General features: G+C 42.2%; 1 protein-coding gene across 1 annotated transcript in view; it reads left to right on the top strand.

Moving 5' to 3' along the window:
• kiaa1109 (KIAA1109 ortholog) overlaps positions 1 to 18,530 on the top strand; it is a 63,901-nt gene that overhangs the window by 7,136 nt on the left and 38,235 nt on the right. Inside the window, 24 exon segments of the mRNA XM_018759655.2 lie at positions 812 to 926; positions 1,628 to 1,744; positions 2,238 to 2,316; positions 3,069 to 3,133; positions 4,091 to 4,265; positions 4,359 to 4,440; positions 4,847 to 5,040; positions 5,818 to 5,897; positions 5,988 to 6,135; positions 7,156 to 7,312; positions 7,708 to 7,786; positions 7,934 to 8,025; positions 8,362 to 8,479; positions 9,622 to 9,777; positions 10,288 to 10,385; positions 10,682 to 10,863; positions 11,262 to 11,368; positions 11,829 to 12,013; positions 12,815 to 13,024; positions 14,410 to 14,547; positions 15,686 to 15,862; positions 16,901 to 17,029; positions 17,484 to 17,603; positions 18,148 to 18,428. Of these exon segments, the coding sequence (XP_018615171.1) occupies positions 830 to 926; positions 1,628 to 1,744; positions 2,238 to 2,316; positions 3,069 to 3,133; positions 4,091 to 4,265; positions 4,359 to 4,440; positions 4,847 to 5,040; positions 5,818 to 5,897; positions 5,988 to 6,135; positions 7,156 to 7,312; positions 7,708 to 7,786; positions 7,934 to 8,025; positions 8,362 to 8,479; positions 9,622 to 9,777; positions 10,288 to 10,385; positions 10,682 to 10,863; positions 11,262 to 11,368; positions 11,829 to 12,013; positions 12,815 to 13,024; positions 14,410 to 14,547; positions 15,686 to 15,862; positions 16,901 to 17,029; positions 17,484 to 17,603; positions 18,148 to 18,428 (3,266 nt within the window). The 5' untranslated portion in view covers positions 812 to 829.

Here is an 18,530-nt window from a genome sequence, read left to right as displayed (position 1 = left end):
AAAAGACACTTCTCAACCTTTTCCTAGTTGCGGAATCTCACTTGCAACAACCATCTCCTCTGTGTTGTCAAACCTACCTTGCTTTGCTCTTCAAAGTCCCATCCCTCATAATTCCCCAGTCCTATTCCAAGGCTCTTTGATAATGGCCTTGTCCCTCGACCATGATTTCGAATCCTCACCTCTGTTCAGTTCGCTGATCGACCAACTATTCGCCCATCCCCGACAACAAGAACACATCTAGTCCTTTGTTCAAAGAACATTTTCATGAACTAAGTGGTTTGTGTCTTTAAAACTTTTTTTGTAGTTTAGAGAACTGCTGTTAAAGATAATGTGCATTTCAAAGCAAAAACAGTGTCTGATCCTACAAAGATATAGGCAATGATTTCGAACGTTTCAGCCAGCATTTTGGGTTTCGTGAGCAAATTTTGTATGCTGTGGTTCATACAGATGTGGCAATCATAGCTGCCATGTCATAGTGACATTGTGATTGGCTAACTGGTGTGAAATCTTAGTTCTCCTCCTGTTTGTGGGCAGGAAGGAAGTGAATGTGATTTAACGGTGCAGAGGAGTAGGTGATGCCACACTGCACAGTTTTGGGTTATAGGATGCACCTGTAGTGTAAATAAGAATATAAATCACAGAGTAGCAGCAGAAATGTCCCTTCAATAAGTAAGCCGACAAAGCCCACCACAGCGGTCAGTTGATGTGCTGACAAGAGCTATACACAGGAGATGGCCTTTGTTTCCATATCCACACACTGCTGTGTGTCTTATCCAGCTCTCACTGCGCTCTCTCCTCCTGTCTTGTTTAGCACCAGTGGCTGCTAGCCATGGAGACCAAAGGGAATGAAACCACCTTCCTCAACTTGGGGGACTTGGACCACTACCTTGTGCAGAGGGACTCTAACTTTGTTTGGCTGCTTGTGGGTGAGTATTAGAGTCGGAAAGTGGCGTGTGAACGGTTTGCTGAACAGAACAGTGTTGCACAAATTGAGCCGTCTTTTCCTTCCCTGTGTGAAGTCAGTACCTGCCTGTCAGGCAACCACTGGACCTTTCTGTTGGCTTCTTGGACTCTCTCAGTTGGGTTTGTGATTCTGTTTGTTCCTGTAGGTAATTCTGTAGTGTTTGCCTCTTGATGGATTGTTGTTACGTTTGATTAGAATGGTTCCTATTTGCATAAATCAGAGTTGGCAGTTGGCTTCACTTCTGCAGTTCCACAACCACCATGTAGGGATTAGTGTGCCTTATTTATCACCACTGTATACTGGTCGCTGTAACATGAGTGTATTATCTGCCTTACATTTTAAGTTTCTCATGGTGTTCCTCTCCCTGTACATCCTGTTCTCCTTTCTCCTCTATGAGGCCCTAACCTTTTACCCTACAGATTCAATAAGATGTCACGTCTGAGTCAACACCACAGAACTGTTCATATCACTGTCGCCTCTCTGTACTCCTTTTCATCATCTTCCAGCATGACAGCTAGATGCCGCTACCACAGTCTCTTCCTGTGGCTGCTAACCATTCGTTGCCACTGTGCCCTCTTTGATCTGAACTCGACCAGTTCTGAGCAGGCCTGGTCCTGTGGTTTACTTTGCTATGGGATTCCTTATGAGCTCATTCTCTTGCAGCCACGATCCTGTCTTGTGGGTGGATTATATACCTGACGTACTACAACTCCCGCAACATCGGCCTCATTCTGACCCTGATCATCAACCGGCTGTACAAAAATGGATATTTTCACATTGGTGAGTAGGGAAATGATTTCATGAGATTGATTTTACACTACAGACCATCGAGCTGAACTATATTACATCATATATACCGTATCTTGAGCACAATCTAATGTGGTGAAAAGTGGAAGGTAATGCTTGAAATGTTTTCATATTAATTTGCTTGACAAACAGCTTTTACTGAAATTGTGTCTTGTGGTCATATGGAGACACAAGGGAAATATGTAAAAAAAAAAAAACAAATGCACATGTTTCTTTTATAAAGATGTTGCATGATGAAGTGTTAAACAGTGTATTTGTTCAGGAAAATAATGAGTGTTTACGCCCACACACAGTACCTGTGTTTGAGACACATGGGACACTGGGCGTCAGATGGAAAGTGACCATCTTGAATCTGATTGCGTTATCACAGCATGTGAAAGCCTTTTTGTACTGGCAGGTTCTCAGTAAGGTAAGGCAGGTGAATGGCACCACAGGAAGAGGTCACATGTGATTTACTCTCCCACAGGCTCCTTTTCCTTCTCTGTGCTGTCTGGGAAAGTCATGTTTCGGGATGTGTACTACCTCAATGAGGACATGTCCATTCGGTAAGGATCAGCCGGAGACATGGGTGTGAAGAGTAACTGGTACCAGGAAGGGGTTCTCGGAGCTTAAATGTTTGCTGAGTTGCCCTATTGGTTAATTTAATGAGCCCACAGTCTTTCTGTGGGACAGTTGCTGTATTTTCTAACTATTTGGTATGAGCTTCTTTTCAAATTCAACTTGTTTTTATTGTCATTCCTCTATATAGCTTGTATACAGTTGAACGAAATGTCACTTTTCCGGAGACCATGGTTCAACACGGAACAGGAGTACAGGACAAAACAAAAAAAAGGGCTGTACTGAAGGCAGTTTTTAGTGTATGGAGTCATGCTGGGTTAGCTGTTTGTGACTGTTTGACTGCTTCTTTTCTGTTGTGTGTGGTTTTCAAGGTGTTCAGTGCCTTCTCATCTATTGTGATGCAGTTCCAGTAATTGCAAAATTGATTGATAGTGTTTTTAGGACTCAAAATGCATCAGTGAGTAGGCATGTATTAAATGTGTCTTGTGGAAACCCTTGTTAAATCTCCATTATATCCCAGGGAATGGGCTGCTGCAAATGAAATCATTTCATCAAAATGGAACTCTCATTTTTATTAACCTGCTGATAGATTTATTTAAAGTAGACTCTTTTGTAGTTACTGATGTGTACTGTGTGGCTTTCACAAGAGATGACTTTGTTTCTAATTTTCCGTCTTCACAATGAGTTGTTTAAAAAGAAATATTGAATTAAACTTGTATATTTTGCTTTTTAATTTCAGGATTCAGGATGGTTTTCTTATATTCCGCTGGTGGAAAATGTATAACCCAAAACAAAAGCAACATGGTGAGAATGTTGTTTTTCCTTTCTAATTTCCTTAAGTGTTTTCACTACATGAGTCTCTGCAGTCAGTTGAACCCATTATGAGAATTAATATCATAATGGATCTGTTTATGAAACTGAATGCAGCTCCTCAACTATATTTGGTTCCAAAGCAATAAGGGACAAAATTAGACATTTAAATGGAATAAAGTGTATTTTAAAAGAATAGCAATTACTGAAATTATAATTTCATTGTGTTTCCATATGGTAATGTTATGTAAATAATAATATGAGGTGGAAAGGGGTTACCTTTTTTTGTAATGAGTGTGAAGGAACTGGCAGTGTTGCTGTCTGTTGAACAGGTGGGATAAATAGGAGTTATTCCTTCTTTAAATTTAAATCAAGTCTGGAGCTGCAAACTAGTGACACCTTGTGGAAACACTGCAAAATCTGAAACCTGTGCAGTATCTTCTGTGTAACTAGCACAGGGATACTTCACTTGTGATACACTGTCTCTTGGGGGATCTGTGAAGAACAGGGTTTGGAAGTAACACAAAATATATTAAATTTTCTTACATGTACTACTGTGCTGTCACAGTCTATGACAATTTAATGCAAAGGTCATTTCAGTGCAGTTAAACTGTAACCCGGAAGTGAACAAGCACTTGTAGATAATGAGTGAATATTCTCTGAATGTATTTATGAACACTTCTACAAGAGTTGCTGTAGCGTTCATGAGATTGTAAAAGGGGTCTAGAAAAAGTGAAGAACCTCTGAATGGGCATTTCAGTGAGCTTGAAATGTCTTTTCCGGCCAGCTTCTAAGAGGTGTGGTGGTAATTAATGAGCCTATGTAAAATTTGACTTAAATATGAAATACAGCTATACTGCATTCTTGGGTGTGTGGAAGGGTCAAAGTTGCTTTATGACAAGGTGTTGTGCTCTTTCTCGTTGCTGACCTGAAAATGTTTTGTGTTTTAAGACCCGAAGGCTGAGACCAGACTTTACATCACTGTGAATGGTTTTGAGTTCCATGTGTACAACCGGACAGACCTGTACGCACGGCTGCAGGAGACTTTTGGACTGGATCCAACCCTTTCATCACCAAGAAAGACTGAAGAAAAAGGAAAAGATGGCAGGGAAAAGACACTCAAGAGGTAGGTGTATGTTTTAATGAATGAAAGGTGACCATGTACTTCATTCAACATATTTGTTATGAGATGACACCAAAACCTTTTTTGTTTGTTCAGTGTAAACATCAACACAGAATCACAGGACCCAGCATCCTCTTGGAGGTCTCTCATCCCCGTCATCAAAGTCAACATTAGTACTGTGAGTACCACTGTCCTTTTTCAGTCATTGTTAAGGCATTGCAGTGCTCCACAGATATGGACTCCATTCCTCTGAATCCTTTGTCAAGACCTGTCTAGAAGTCGTCCTCTAGCAACATTGCTAAAAAGAGCCAAATATATCACACCCCCAATTCTGTTACAGTGTGAGTGAGTCATTCCAGATAGGCCTTGACTAGAAAGCAGATTTTTCCTGGAAAGATACTTGATAGTGACTCATACCTTCTTAGTTGTCATTCTCTTAATGGTTTCTGTTACAGGGCTGCAACATGTCAGAGTCTGCTTTCTGGTGCAGAATTTTATTCCATCTTTTCCCATGTTAATTTTTTATCCCACTTGTACAGAAGTGTTGCACAATTTTGCAGACATCCGTCTTTGCTTTGGTTCAGGGCCGGGTGGCATTCGGGAACCACTATCTGCCGCAGACCCTGTGCCTGAATTTTGATGACGCCTTCCTCACTTACGCTACCAAGCCACCCTCAAGCCGCCTGGACCAATACATGCACATCGTCAAGGGCACATTGGAGAATGTGCGGGTGATGCTGGTGCCTAGCCCTAGATATGTGGGGCGGCAGAATGACGAGTAAGATCATTTCGTTTGACAGTGGCAAAGGTGAAGTCTGGAGATGGTCTTTAGATAGCCAGTGACAATGTCTTCTTTTGAGAGAGCCCTTTCTGAGTAAAACGCAGCATCATTCTGTCATGCATCTGCAGTTATTGTCTATACATAAAATGCATTTCTTGGGTATTTGTGAAAGGTTGACATACATGAGCTAAAGGAGGAAGCAGCAGCTGTAAGTTCACTGTCAGAAGCCAGTTGCCAAAAGCAGTCACATCAAGCTGTACTAATTTATGCCAATGGCAAAACAGACTCAGCTCACATAGATCAGGAATGTCTTTGGCTTCTTGGTTCTTAAGCTATCCAAGTGAAGCAACCGGACTTGATGGAGACCGTCAGCTATGAACATAAATTACCCTAACTTACCAGTTGAAGCAGCACTGGGCAGATTTTCAATACATCAGCATTAATGAGCAAAGATGAAATGGATTGGAAAATAAACTGCACGGTACAGTAAATTGTACTTGATGGAAATTACTGTAGAAGATGCCTTTTAGAAGTTGATGTTTACTGCAGTAAAGTGTCTGTTCTCCTCAGAATGAATAGTGTTCAGCTTTAAATTTGATATTTATTGTCCTGCATAAGCTTGACAAGCGATGGACCACTTAAATATATTTTAGTAGATTAGAATTGAAAATAAAAGTATTCAGATTGATTCAAAATGTTTCCCATTTTTCAAAATAGCTTTCAGTGCACTGTGAACATTGGAACCATAACATGCAGTTAATCTGTTTCCTGCAGGCCACCCAGACTGATGGGGGAGGGTTTTGTGGTCATGCAGTCAAACGATGTGGACATTTATTACTACATGGATGAACCAGGTAGCTGTACATGATTGCATGTGGTGTGCTTGGTATTACAATTTAAAGTCAGAGTGGTGTAATTTATGGATTTTATGCGCGTATGTTTAGGCCTGGTTACGGAGGAGGTGGACAATGGCGATACAGAGACAAGCGGGGAAGAAGACAAGCTTCAGGACCTCCCTCCATGCTGGGGACTGGATGTCGTATTTGGGAAAGGAACCGATTTCAACTATGGGCCCTGGGCGGACCGGCAGAGGTGTGCTACCATCTCTTTCCCTCACCTGCTCCATCTCCACCCACCAGTTCCCTCCCAGTAGCATAGACACCAAATCGTAGGATCTTCACAACAGCAACTAAGCCATTATTTATGACGGGTTGAAATGTAGTCTCCTTCCTTGTTTTTGTAAGCGGGTATTGACTGGTGCCCCCAGCTTTGTAGGGTGTAGGCTGTGAACTAATGAGAAGTTGTCTTTATAGCATCCCTATGACAAAGAGAGAAGAGCACACTTAAGTTAGGAATTCCCTTCTCATTGGAAGCTGTTTACTCAATTCTGCAAGCTAAGTGAAAACACTCGGCTCAGTTAGGTACTTAAACTGGCAAACTTATGACATCCTTTCTGCATTAATGTTTTATACTAAGTTATTGCTGAAATTCAAGTTACATGTGAAATGATTGTTCCCTTTTTCTCCTCCTCCTCTAATGTAACTAAACTTATTAAATGAATTGGAGATGCCTACATTTACATTACATTTACATTTATTCATTTAGCAGACACTTTTGTTCAAAGCGACGTACATCTCAGCAAAAGTACAATTTATGCATTACATTAAGAGAAGGAGACATAGCTGCAGACATGAAAGTCTCAAGCAAACCTAGTTTGTTCCCTGCCACTTGCTGCACCGAGGTTCATCGTCCAAGTAGGTGCATAAGACACAGGATAGACAAATCCCGATACCCACACCAGTTTTTTTTTTTTTTTATTTTTATTTTATCAAATATTATAAGATACACAAATGAGAAGTACAATACCAGAGTAGTGGCTGAATAAAGGTTTTATCTGGGGATGCTTCTGGAGTTACGATGTGTGAACAGTTACACCATAGATGAGCTGGAGATGCCTAGGATCCATTGTGTCTGACGCATGCTTGGTCTTGCTCTGATTTGGTATTCTGCCATTTCTTTAAACATGCCGATGAAAAAAGTGGCTGTGTCTGTCTGGTGTTGCCAGAAATGTGATATAAAAAGAACTCAGAACTTATGAATGTTTTCTGACAGGGACTCCCTGTGGAAGTTTTTCCTTCCAGCAGACTACCAGCCCATGAAGGCCACGGAGCCAGCTCAGCCTGGGCAGCCACGGCAGATCTTGGCCTTTGAGCTGCGTATGAACATCATTGCGGATGCCACCATGGACCTCCTTTTCACCAAGAACCGGGTTAGATCTCCTTCTCTCAGTGTATATCTCCTACAGCTTTTTACATGGCTGCTGCTTAGTGCAGTAAATATTTACCTGCCTCTGAAGAGCCTATCTCTTAATGAGCCACATCTGTCTGTTGGGAGGTCAGTCCCTTTCTGTTAGCTGTAATCATTCTTTGGAAATAGTTGTATTAAGCTGTCAACCTACTAATCTTGAGACTGCTACAACTGTTCTTGTCACTTGTTGATGTATTTAGAAGATTAAATGTAACATTGAACCCAAAAAATACTCAGGAAGACTTGGAGTTGTGTGTTTGAATCTTCAGTGTTAATGAGTGCATTTAAAGACTCGAGCAGAGGAGAGCGAGGCACACAGCCCAGGATACTGATGTACGTCACCTTCTGTTCACACAGGAAACCAATGCCATTCACGTGAATGTGGGGGCAGGGTCCTACCTGGAGGTCAACATCCCCATGACTGTCGGTGAAAATGGTGAGTGCACAAGGACTTTATTTTTCAGTGTTCCAAATTTCAGCTTTTGCAGCTAGCTGAAGTTTTATGTGCAGTGCTTCTTTGTTCAAGTGTGTGTGTATGTGTGTGGTCCTGTTCATGTTCTGAAATGCTTCTGTCCTGCACTAGGTTACTCCACCTCAATCAAAGGGCAGCTCCTACATGTAGACACCACCAGCAGCATGCAGTACCGGACCCTTCTGGAGGCAGAGATGCTCGCTGTGAGTGCTCTTTCTGCGCTTTTTTGTGTCTCTTATTCTGTGAGAAGATGTGATTGATGGTTATAGGTGAGTGGGAGAACTACTGGCTTTGTGATTGCCTGGAGCTTTAACTTTCAGGTTCTGCAGCCCTTCTGTTATTCAGAGTTCAGAGTCTCTGATCCTTTACATAGTGGATACACTTGTTTAGCTGTTTTCATTTTTACCTGATATTTAAGTGTGAAGTTAACTCTTTTTGCGGTTTCCAGAAGTCTTTGTAGCAAGAACGTGTTTAATGCTAAAGAACATGTAAGACTCTTACGTGAACGAAATGAGATGCATTTTCACTGTTTTCTTCAGTTCCACGTCAATGCCAGCTATCCTCGGGTGTGGAATGCGCCCCAGTCCTGGCAATGTGAGATTGAGGTGTACAAGGCCACATACCATTTCATTTATGCTCAGAAGAACTTCTTCACAGGTGAGAGGCAAAGAGGCCAAGCTTCTTGGTGTTGAGTACTCTGACATCTTTCGAGGTAGGACTGGTTTTATGGGCATGGAGCTCACTTGTGAGTTCCTGGTCTGTTGTGGAATCAGTTGTAAAACGGCTAATAAGGTTTATGTTACCCTTCACATTGAGCATTACTGTTTGATAAAGAAGAACATTCTCTGGTTGTGGAAATTATGCTGTTGACTTTTAACAATAAAATTCTGCAGAATGTCTTTGGAGCGGGGGGCGGCATGATTGCCACCTCACAGTGCATGAGTGGTGCAAGACAACGTGTATTCGATTCCTGCTTGGTCTGTGTGGAGTTTGTGTGGAGTTTGTGTGTTCTCTTGGTGTCTGCATGGGTTTCTTCTGGGTACTTCAGGTTCTTCCCACATTTCAAAGACATGCAGTGTAGGTTGTTCTGTGCTGTCAGATTACCTGTAGTGTGTGAAAGAAGGAGTGTGTGCAGGTGTGACTACCTTGTTATGGACTGGTGTCCTGTCCAAGCTATACCCTCTTTATCCATGTGCATGATGCTTCTGAGGTTGGCTCTGGATCTCCACAACCCTGCTGACAAGTAGCTATTGAAATTTGATGGATGGGAGACTATTCTTTGTTTTAATTTTGTCAGTAAATTATAGTGTGTGCCATAAATGGTCTCGCACTGTTGTCAATTCTAAGCAAAGAATGTATTGAAATGAATGCAGTAACATGAAATGCATTGTTCATTTGAAAAGGGAAAGCCATAATCATTACTATACAAGTTAACATCGAAACATAAGCGATTACAACAGCAATCTCAAAGGTAGCCTCGTTTGAAGTGAGAATTGAGGCGTGTTGACACCGTCACTGTCCGATCCTTCTTTAGATGTTGTTGTAGCTTTGGACGGCTTTTGACTACTTTCAGCTGTGCTCAGGATTTTCAGCCGTCATTTGGAAAAGTGAATCCTTTGTAAATTATTCATGGCAGAGTCATCAGATTTACTCAGAGGAGAAAAAATTGTCTCACAAAGAGAATCCACTGTATATTATGGCTGTGCTTTAAGGTCCCTTTTCTGTCTACATGTCAGTGTTGTGGGTCAGCTGGTCTGATCTTTTATTAATGTTTTTTTTTTTTCCCAAATCTTGGTCAGACTTGATCCAGGACTGGGCAAGCGACAGTGTTCCTGACATTTACTCCTTTGTCCCGTACTCCTGGAAATTCAAGATGTTCTTCCACCAGTTTGAGATGATCTGGGCAGCCAATCAGCACAACTGGATTGATTGCTCCACCAAGCAGCAAGAGAACGGTGAGAGGAGGCTGCTCTAAAAGCAGATTAAACTGAATCATGTTAGTGAGTTCAAGCTCACGTGATACAAGCATCACTTCACAATTCTTGAATATATCATGTAATACTTTTTTGCAAATGACAATGCTAATATAAATATGCAAATATGTTTTAACCGGATGTCTTTTAAACCTTAGTCTGACCGTTTTAGTTTGACCAGTAATGACTCATAACACATGCACAGTTTAAAGATAATGAATCTCCTGCTGCTATACTTCATGCCTTTCAAGTAAGGTTACTACTGACTATTATTCATTTAGCAGATGCTTTTCTCCAAAGCTACATACAACTCAGAGTAAAGATGTTAAATAGGTAGTTAATAAGCTACTGAAATTTCAGCTTGACTGAGGATTTGTTGAATGGATAGATATTTGACAGCATATAGCTCTTCACTGAACTCTTCCACCTTCGTTCTCTCTCACACACAGACTGTCAGTATCAAAGTAACGCTTCTCTCTTCTTGCATTGCAGTTTATATGGCTGCCTGCGGGGAGACCCTCAATATTGATTTCATGTTGCCATTTAATGAGTTTGTCCCAGCCACATGCAACACTACATTTTCTATGAAGGTATATATATTTAAAATGTATGTTAATAGAATAGTGCCAATGCCTTTTTTTGGGTTCCCCTCCCTTACCCACTATGATTTACTTTAAACTCTCAGTACATATGTTAGTAATCTTAGTATTTCCTCATGGTATCACACAGGCATATTTACAATACCGCCTGGAATTTCTGGAAAGGTGGATTGTATAGAATTTCTAGAGAATTACTTTTGTACTACACTTGTTTGACTGTTATCTATGTTGTAGTTGAGAGGTATGTGTTTAGATGAAGCAGTTTAACCATCCCTGCCTATGTCTAGGCAGAGGACACGGACCTGCGTCTCTGCCTGCCTGACTGCCACCCCAGCAGGTACCCACTCCTCACCTTAGCCAAAGACTACCAACCCATCAAGAGCACCCCTGATGCTTCTAAGTCCAGTGAAGGTCAAGGAGCTGCAGCAAAGCCCAGTAAGCCCTACTGGAGGAACATGACCCAAATTGAGTGAGTCACACTTTTCCCAACACATCCAGTTGTATTAAAATGCAAAATTCTTAATCCTTCAGACAAAAAAACATCTTATAAACAATTTCTTAATGATGTGAGCACAGCTGGTAGCGTAGTGGTTAGAGCTGCTACCTTTGGACCCAGAGGTCGAAGGTTTGAGCCTCACCTCCAGCTCTAGTACCCTTGAGCAAGGTACAGGTACTTACCTTAAAATTGCTCCAGTAAAATTATGCAGCTGTATAAATGGATACATAGTTGTAAGTGCCTTAACATTGTAAGTCGCTTTGTAGAAAAGTCTCAGCTAAATGAATAAATGTAATGTAATAATAATGATAATATTAATATTGACAACCAGAATGTACTGCCATTAATGCTTATGCTGTATGTCTGTCCAGAGCTGGCTGGGTGGACTGCTGGAGTGTACCCACTTTTCTGCTCATCATTGACTACACTTGGCACCCCATCTACCCCCAGAAGGGCCAAGATCAGCGGAAACATTCCTGTGAGCCTTGCTTTACACCCAGTCTCATCATGTCTTCCACTTTCTGCTTCATGAAAGGTCTTTATTGTGACCATTCATCCCTCATGGAAATGGCAGGCATGTAATCTGCTGCTACTGAAGCATCTGATGCTGATTTGAAGATGCCAAAAGGGCAAAAAAAGTATTGTGTTGGGCACTACAGTCTCATTTTTACTATATCTGTTCCCTTTGATGGCAAGATCATATGTAGGCTTTTGGGATGTAAAGGGTTCAAATTGGGGGGGGCAGGCAGGGAGGGGCTGGTGCAGAAGTATATGGAGCGCTAATAAAACATTCTTCTTCTTAGAATAGGGAGACATGTGTTGTCATTATACCTGTAGAACTTATGGGAATCCTTCATTTTGTTGCTGATTTAACAAGAGCAGTCTCTACCAACGTTAATTTGACTGCTAATTTTTATGAATTCTACCTGTTCTCCCAGTGTCCGAGACGGACGAGTTGTCTGTTATGCGGCCCCCCAGCCGCGCAGCCACCTCCCAGTCCAGCAGGCTGCCAACAGATCCCTCGGAGATGCCCCCGGACTGCCTGCGTGTGGAAATGGAGCTGTCTCCTGACTCCCAGTTGATCCTCTATGGGCCTTTGCTGAAGGCCTTAATCTCTGTCAAGGTGCCCATTTTCCACCAGTGCTTCTTCCCATAGCTTTCTCTCTGTTGTGACTAATGGTACCTTTTATCAATGTTACTATTATTATTTTCTTTTACAAAGCAATTTTTCAAGCCTTTGATTTAGTCACTCAGTGGCCTGCTCCCATATCAACTACTTCTCTGTGTAGAAATGTCATATGCCCATGCTGTTATTGCCTAAAGTGAATGCTTTATTTTGGGATGGCCTCACACAGAGCAGTAAACTGAAGAGGTTAAACAAGTCATTAAATGCAGCAATATAAATTTTTTTATGGTGTTTGGTTTATGATGACAAGGGAATAAGTGATTCAGAGAGTTATTTGGGCAAGTAGTTTATTCCCCAAATAGGAAACTATAACCACAGCAATCACCCAGCTATAGATCAGTGCTTAGGAAGTGATTTTCTCTCTGCTACAAAAGCAGTTTACCAGACTCAAATGTCAGCATCCATAAACTGCCTGGGCCTTTTATTTCATTCTTCCAGTCTATGCATTCTGTCTTCAACACAATGTTTTTTTTTTTTTTCTTCCAGGTTTGTAAATTATACAACATTAGTCCTGGATCCTGTAATGTCATCCCATTTGTAACTGTTGTAAAACATTTCTGGTTTGTTGACCTACATCGCTGAGTGCCATTAAGGAGCCTTTCCACAGGATCCAGTCTGGTCATTTAGAAAGAAAAATTTAATAAAAATGCAGTAATTGCAGTGTTTATGAAGATGTTCCTGTGCCGTGACTTCTAAAAATGAAGCCGCATTGACAGTAAGCTATATCTTATTAACCAGGAGAACTACTTTGGAGTGGATGACATGTACACGGATTTTGAAGAGGTGGCCAGCAGCCCTGTGCTCTCCCGTTCCGCCTCTTCTGGCTCGGGCTGGACATCCCTGGGCATGCCAGATAGTGAGGGGCGGCCCACGCAGCTCCAAGCCCTCAGACCCTGGGACATCACCGTGCTTATCAACCTGTACAAGGTGCATGGCAGGCTACCTGTGGTAAGTGTCCTCTTCCCCTTTCAGCTGCTCTTCTGAGTTTTTCTTTTTTCCCCCCTACATGTTCTCACTAAAGATTCAATGAAGTTTGCCTGCCATGCTTTTCCAAAGAGTGTTTGCAGAATAGGGTGGTTGTTCAGGCGTGGGTTTAAATCCAACTCTGTATGGAGCTTGCAAGGGTTCCTTCCAGATGCTTCAGTCCACTCCCAGAATCCAAAGATGTGTATCAGGTGAATCAGTGACTCTAAATTGCCCTTAATGTGTGTGAATAAAAATGTGGTGAACTGTTTCATGCTTTATGCTTCTGGGATAAGCTCTGAACCACCATGATCCTTCATTGAACAAGTGGTTATTGATATTGAGGGGTGGATTTTTGCTTAATGAATCCCTGCTCGGTAGGAGTTTTATTATGCATCCCTGTTTTGTATTAGTAATTTGCAAGTAACATCATGGATAAACCATCACTTCCACTTCAAGGACCCAGGTTTGAATACCCCCCCCCGGTGTTGCTGGAGTACTTTGAATAAGGTACTTACCCTAAATTGCTGCAGTGAAAATTACCCAGATGTCTAAAAGGGTAAATCATTTTAAGTAGCTTAACTTTCTAAGTAGTTTTGAGAAATGAGCTGGCTGAATAAATAGTGTCTCTATGTAAATAAATATGTCTAATGTACATACTGTATCTTGGAAACGTTAAGGTTATTTCCAGTCTCAGCTGTGTTTTGGGGAAAAAAACCCATTGCAAGGAGTGTTTATACAGTGTTTGCTGGTTCTAAATCAAGGTGAATTTTAGGTTCAGAATGCTATTCAGGTGTGATGTGCATTTCATAGATCATCCCATCCCACTCTGCAGCCTCCTGCTGTGAATTACCACCCTTTGCCCATGTGGCTGATTTGTGAACAGTACCCAGTTCTGCATCAGCTCCCTGGGATGAGGCTATAAATTGGAGCTGTAGGTGGGCTAGGGTGGGTGTCCAGACCAGTGGGATTGATAGATGGTAAAGCCAGAGTAAACGGGCATTCAGTTGAATCATGGCTGCATTTCTATCAGAAACTGAATTGACTGGCCATTCTTTTTGAATTTTTTCTGTCTTTTTTTGTTGACCAGGTTGTGTCCTGGAGTGATCAGAGTGTGTAGTTATTGCTCTTTTTATTTTCATGCTCTTGGATTCTCTTCTTGTATGTTGTGTTGGTGGGTGGACCTACAGACTGTTTATTGCAGTGATATTTGGTAAAACGATAAATCTTGCATCAGGGTTAGGTGGTCTGATGAAAATATCTTGGTATATTTCAGGCTGAAGTCTTTCATCAGCTGTAGTTCTGCTGTCAGAGACTTTTACTCAAGGCACACATCATAAAAAATAAACTTATTTTTATGCTGCCTGCAGCACTGCAGTAGTGAGGGACCTGAATGCCCAGGGGGCTACCTGGAGCGCCTCTGCTTCGAGATGAAGAAAGGTTACAGGGAGACCCTTTTGCAGCTGCTGCTCTCCCCCATCCATGTGTTCGTCAGTGACAGCTACCAGGTGAGCGGTACCAGGAGATGGCACAGGGACATGGCATGAACTGCAGTGTGAGCAAGCAGTAAAAGGGCCTAAAGCATGTTTAGTTTTAGGTGCTTATGTGTGAAGTTGAGCCCCTTACCTGACCTAGCAAGACACACCTGTAAATGAATCAGACATTTTATATTTTCTTTATATTGGAATCTTTTGTATTTAAACATTTTATTTATTGACTCATATTTTAATATCTTGTACATGAAAACCATTTCAGGTACCTGCAAACAATTTTGTGAGGCAGGAATGTAAACATCAGGTCTAATTGTGTCCATTCACCCCTTCGTGAGATTGCCAACGCAAAGGTGTGCAAACTCTTCATTGCACACTTTCAGTATATGCCTTGGTGATGCGGTGTACTGCGTATGCTCATTTTTCAGGGGCTGTGCACTTTTAAAATGATTTAAAAATAACTGTGACTCATAAACTATTCTCTCTTAATTTAATTGCATCTATCTTTGAGCATTCAGATGGAATGGGAGTTGATCAGTGAATGTCCATATTTTGGATATAATGTGGCCTAATACAGCACAGGCTGTCTGGGTTGCTCTCTATAGCATTAATGACCCTTCTAGAGAACAACTGTAACTACAGGCCCTGGTGTTAAAGTGCACTGTAAATTCTGAATCAGAGGCGCCCTGTTATGATGCTTGTGCTTTACATTTTCACTCTATAATGTGATGCTTCATTTCCTCATATCTATGGCACTGTTAACCTGTCCCCTGATTCACTCAGTTTTGCTGTTGGACATCAGAGGTGAAGCAGATGTCTTAGGATAGGGTTTACTTCTATTGTGACTGACAAAAAACACTCACAGTGAACTAGTACCTTGATTAATTGGGACTCTTTGCTTCTTCTTGAGTGGCCTCTGAGTTTCTGACACCAACTCTGAGTAGGCCTGGAGAGTTTACCATGAGAATAATTCCAGAAGTTTTTTATTGACTGCTTCCTAAAAGAGGAATAATTTCCATCATTGACTAGGTGGACATCTTCACAAAGTGTGGGAGTTTTAAGTATAAAGAAAAGGGTTGCATGGTCTTTTGTTTATATTCAGTTCTCTCCATTCTTCTCTGTTGGTCAGCCATGATATCCCAGTCTTTCCCCACAGCGCCAAGCATCAGGCAGCTTGCTACGGGATGGCCATCTGAGTCTGTCAGGCCTGCAGATGCGTGCTCATGCCATGTTCTCAGACGAAGGTCTGCCCCCGGGCAGCGACACGTTGGAGTACGCCTGGCTCGTTGATTTTCAGGCAGGAGCTCTCACGGGCAAAGTCACTGTGCCACAGGTCAGTCTCTGTTCAGTCTCCATTTTGCATCTTCTCTCCCTGTTGCCAGTTTTCTACTAATGTGTTTCCACAGATTTTTTTTTTTTTTTTTCTCCTTTCCTTTCTAATCCCAGAGGAGTTTTTCTGAAACTTCAGAGGCTGGGCTTGACAAAATGTCATTATGGACAACTTCAGTATCATGCATGCGTGCAAGGATGGACTGGCTGGCTCAGGTCCTGTATGGGAAATTACAAAATAATGGGAAATGAAATTGAAAGCACACTGAACCATAGAGTGAGACTTCATGTGAGTTTGCCCAGTAATAACGTAGCAGGAAAGCTTTCTGAAGTGGCTTTGCTTCATTCCTCTCATGGCTGTTTTTATTTTTTCCTGCACAGTACATTCCTCCTGATGTCTTGGTGTTTGATTTTCTGTGAACCGGCAAGTTTGTCGTTTTGATCCGTTTCAGATATGATGCAGGGCAGTAAAACATCATGGTGACAAATACTGCTGCTCAACACATTTAATACAGCTTTAAAGATGGCAGCTATGGGTTTTGCATAATTAATTGGAGAATAATTAGAGCACAGCAAAATTCACAAATCATTAAATGGCTGCAAACCATGCATGGGCCCCTTTGAATGCCATTAGACGGGGGGGGGGGGGGGGATTCTGAAGCACGGCTGTTTTAAATGAAGTAGACATAATGATCTATGTGTCCCTTCTAGTGAATGTTCTGTCACAGTCTCTTGAAAGTCATTCAAGGAAGAGAAGTCAGGGTTTGCCTCGAAATCTACCTCCTTGAACGCAGTCCAGCTGAATACCTATGGTATAAATGACTCAGGAGGTTTCCCGCAAGAGGAGGGACAGGTTGTTTTAACATTTGTCTTCAGGTGCATCTCCTCCAGGAACACAAGTCCATCACCACTCTTCAGATCTACTCGTCAGGATCCACAAGATCCAAAACTGTACCTTTAGATCCTACCACTCCTGAGTTCTGAGACTTGAGGGTTGCTCATTGACCTCTGATTTGACGTTAACCCTTCACATTCTGTGCAGCTGGCCAGCCTAGCAGAGTGGGGCGAGGCTTTCGTCTTCCACGTGATGTCTCGCGAGTTCCAGCTGGAGCAGCCAAAGTCAGAGGTGACTTGTCAGCACGGGGCGGACCGCCGCCTCTGCGATGCCAAGGTGCTCAGATCAATCAATTATCCACTCCACTGTCTTTTAATCTATTGATTCTGAGCAGTTTGAATGGCCTGCTTGGAATACATTTGGGGACTGTATGTGCACTGGCTCCTTGCCTTGGAAACACAGTAACTTAATATGTGCATTAATCCAAATTCACTTTACCGCTAAGTCATAAATGTAATAATACTGGCGTCCTTTGTTTTATTCACTACGTAGGTTCGGTGAAAACCTCAGATAATAAATTTTTAAAACACTGTAAAACTGTTATTAACTTTCAGCCACATTAAAATTAAATCTAATTTAAAATGACTGAAAATAAAAATACATCCTCCCACAAACTCCAGTTCTACCCTGTTCATGACTGATTTATCACCTAAATGTGAAGTATTTATTGACCACTTGTGTCTGTGCGTGCTGTGGTGGAACTAATGGGGGTGGGTTTCCTGACCTGCAGCTGGCCTCGCTACCCGGTCCCTGCCACACGTCAGAGGAGCTGAAGTACACGATGACACGGCTGTCTGTGGATGGGGTGGACCTCTTCGTCGTCGAGCTTGGCTGTGCTGCCAACATAAAGGTTCTCTCACTGCTTGCTCATGCCAAACTTTTGACTGCCTTCTGTGTTTGCATCTGCAGTCTCATTTAACTGAAGAGCTGTAAAATATGCTGTACAATTATGTTAGTTTCACTGCACCTTTGAACATTTCCTCTGTTAATACCACTGCAGCGGCACTTTTTGAAACGGCAGATATGTTAGGGTTTGCCGTGCTGCTAAATCTGCAATTGCCTGCAAGGAATGAAATTCAAAATTTTAAAAAAGAATTCTGAGCTGCTTCTTGTTTTAACCCTTTCCATGTCTTTGTAGATCCAGTTAATTATACTTTTATTCATCTGAGAAATGGCATTTGCAAATTTTCACTAGAGTAAACGCTTGTTAAAACTTGTCTGACAGCTGTTAGTTTGCTTGTAAGCAACTTCACAGTGTAAAGTTTCAAAAAAGCAACTGTATATCATAGTATAGGAACACATAAGTACAGAACTTGCACGTTCTAGTACTGCTATTCTTTTGCTAGTATCTGGTACATGAACCCCATCTGTTTACTCATTCCACACCTTTGCAGACCAGCGCCATCCGACTGGCCAACTGTAACCTTCATAACCAGGCTGTGGGGGAGGGTGTGAGCGCCGTCGTGCAGGACGTGCAGCTGCGGCAGTACATCGAGCAGCAGGATGGAGGGAGGCTGGGCCTGCAGCCCCCTCAGATGCGCCGTCCTCTCTGGCTGGAGGCTGGCTCGGTGATCTTTTCTCTTCTGGCAGCAGATGCAGCCCTTGCTGCTGACCACCCGCTCAAGCACGAGGCACAGAGACGCTTCTTGGAGCTTCACGACACTCGTACTAAACGGTCAGGCCCGACTTCACTAAACAGCTGCTGAATGTCTAACGCAGTGTGTTTTCAAGCAGTCATCCCTGCTGTCTGACCACTAAAGTATTTGGTGTAGTGTGT

The sequence above is a fragment of the Scleropages formosus genome, chromosome 5 (assembly GCF_900964775.1).
Source record: "Scleropages formosus chromosome 5, fSclFor1.1, whole genome shotgun sequence".
NCBI classification, from domain to species: domain Eukaryota; kingdom Metazoa; phylum Chordata; class Actinopteri; order Osteoglossiformes; family Osteoglossidae; genus Scleropages; species Scleropages formosus.
This window is presented reverse-complemented; position numbering and strand designations above follow the sequence as displayed.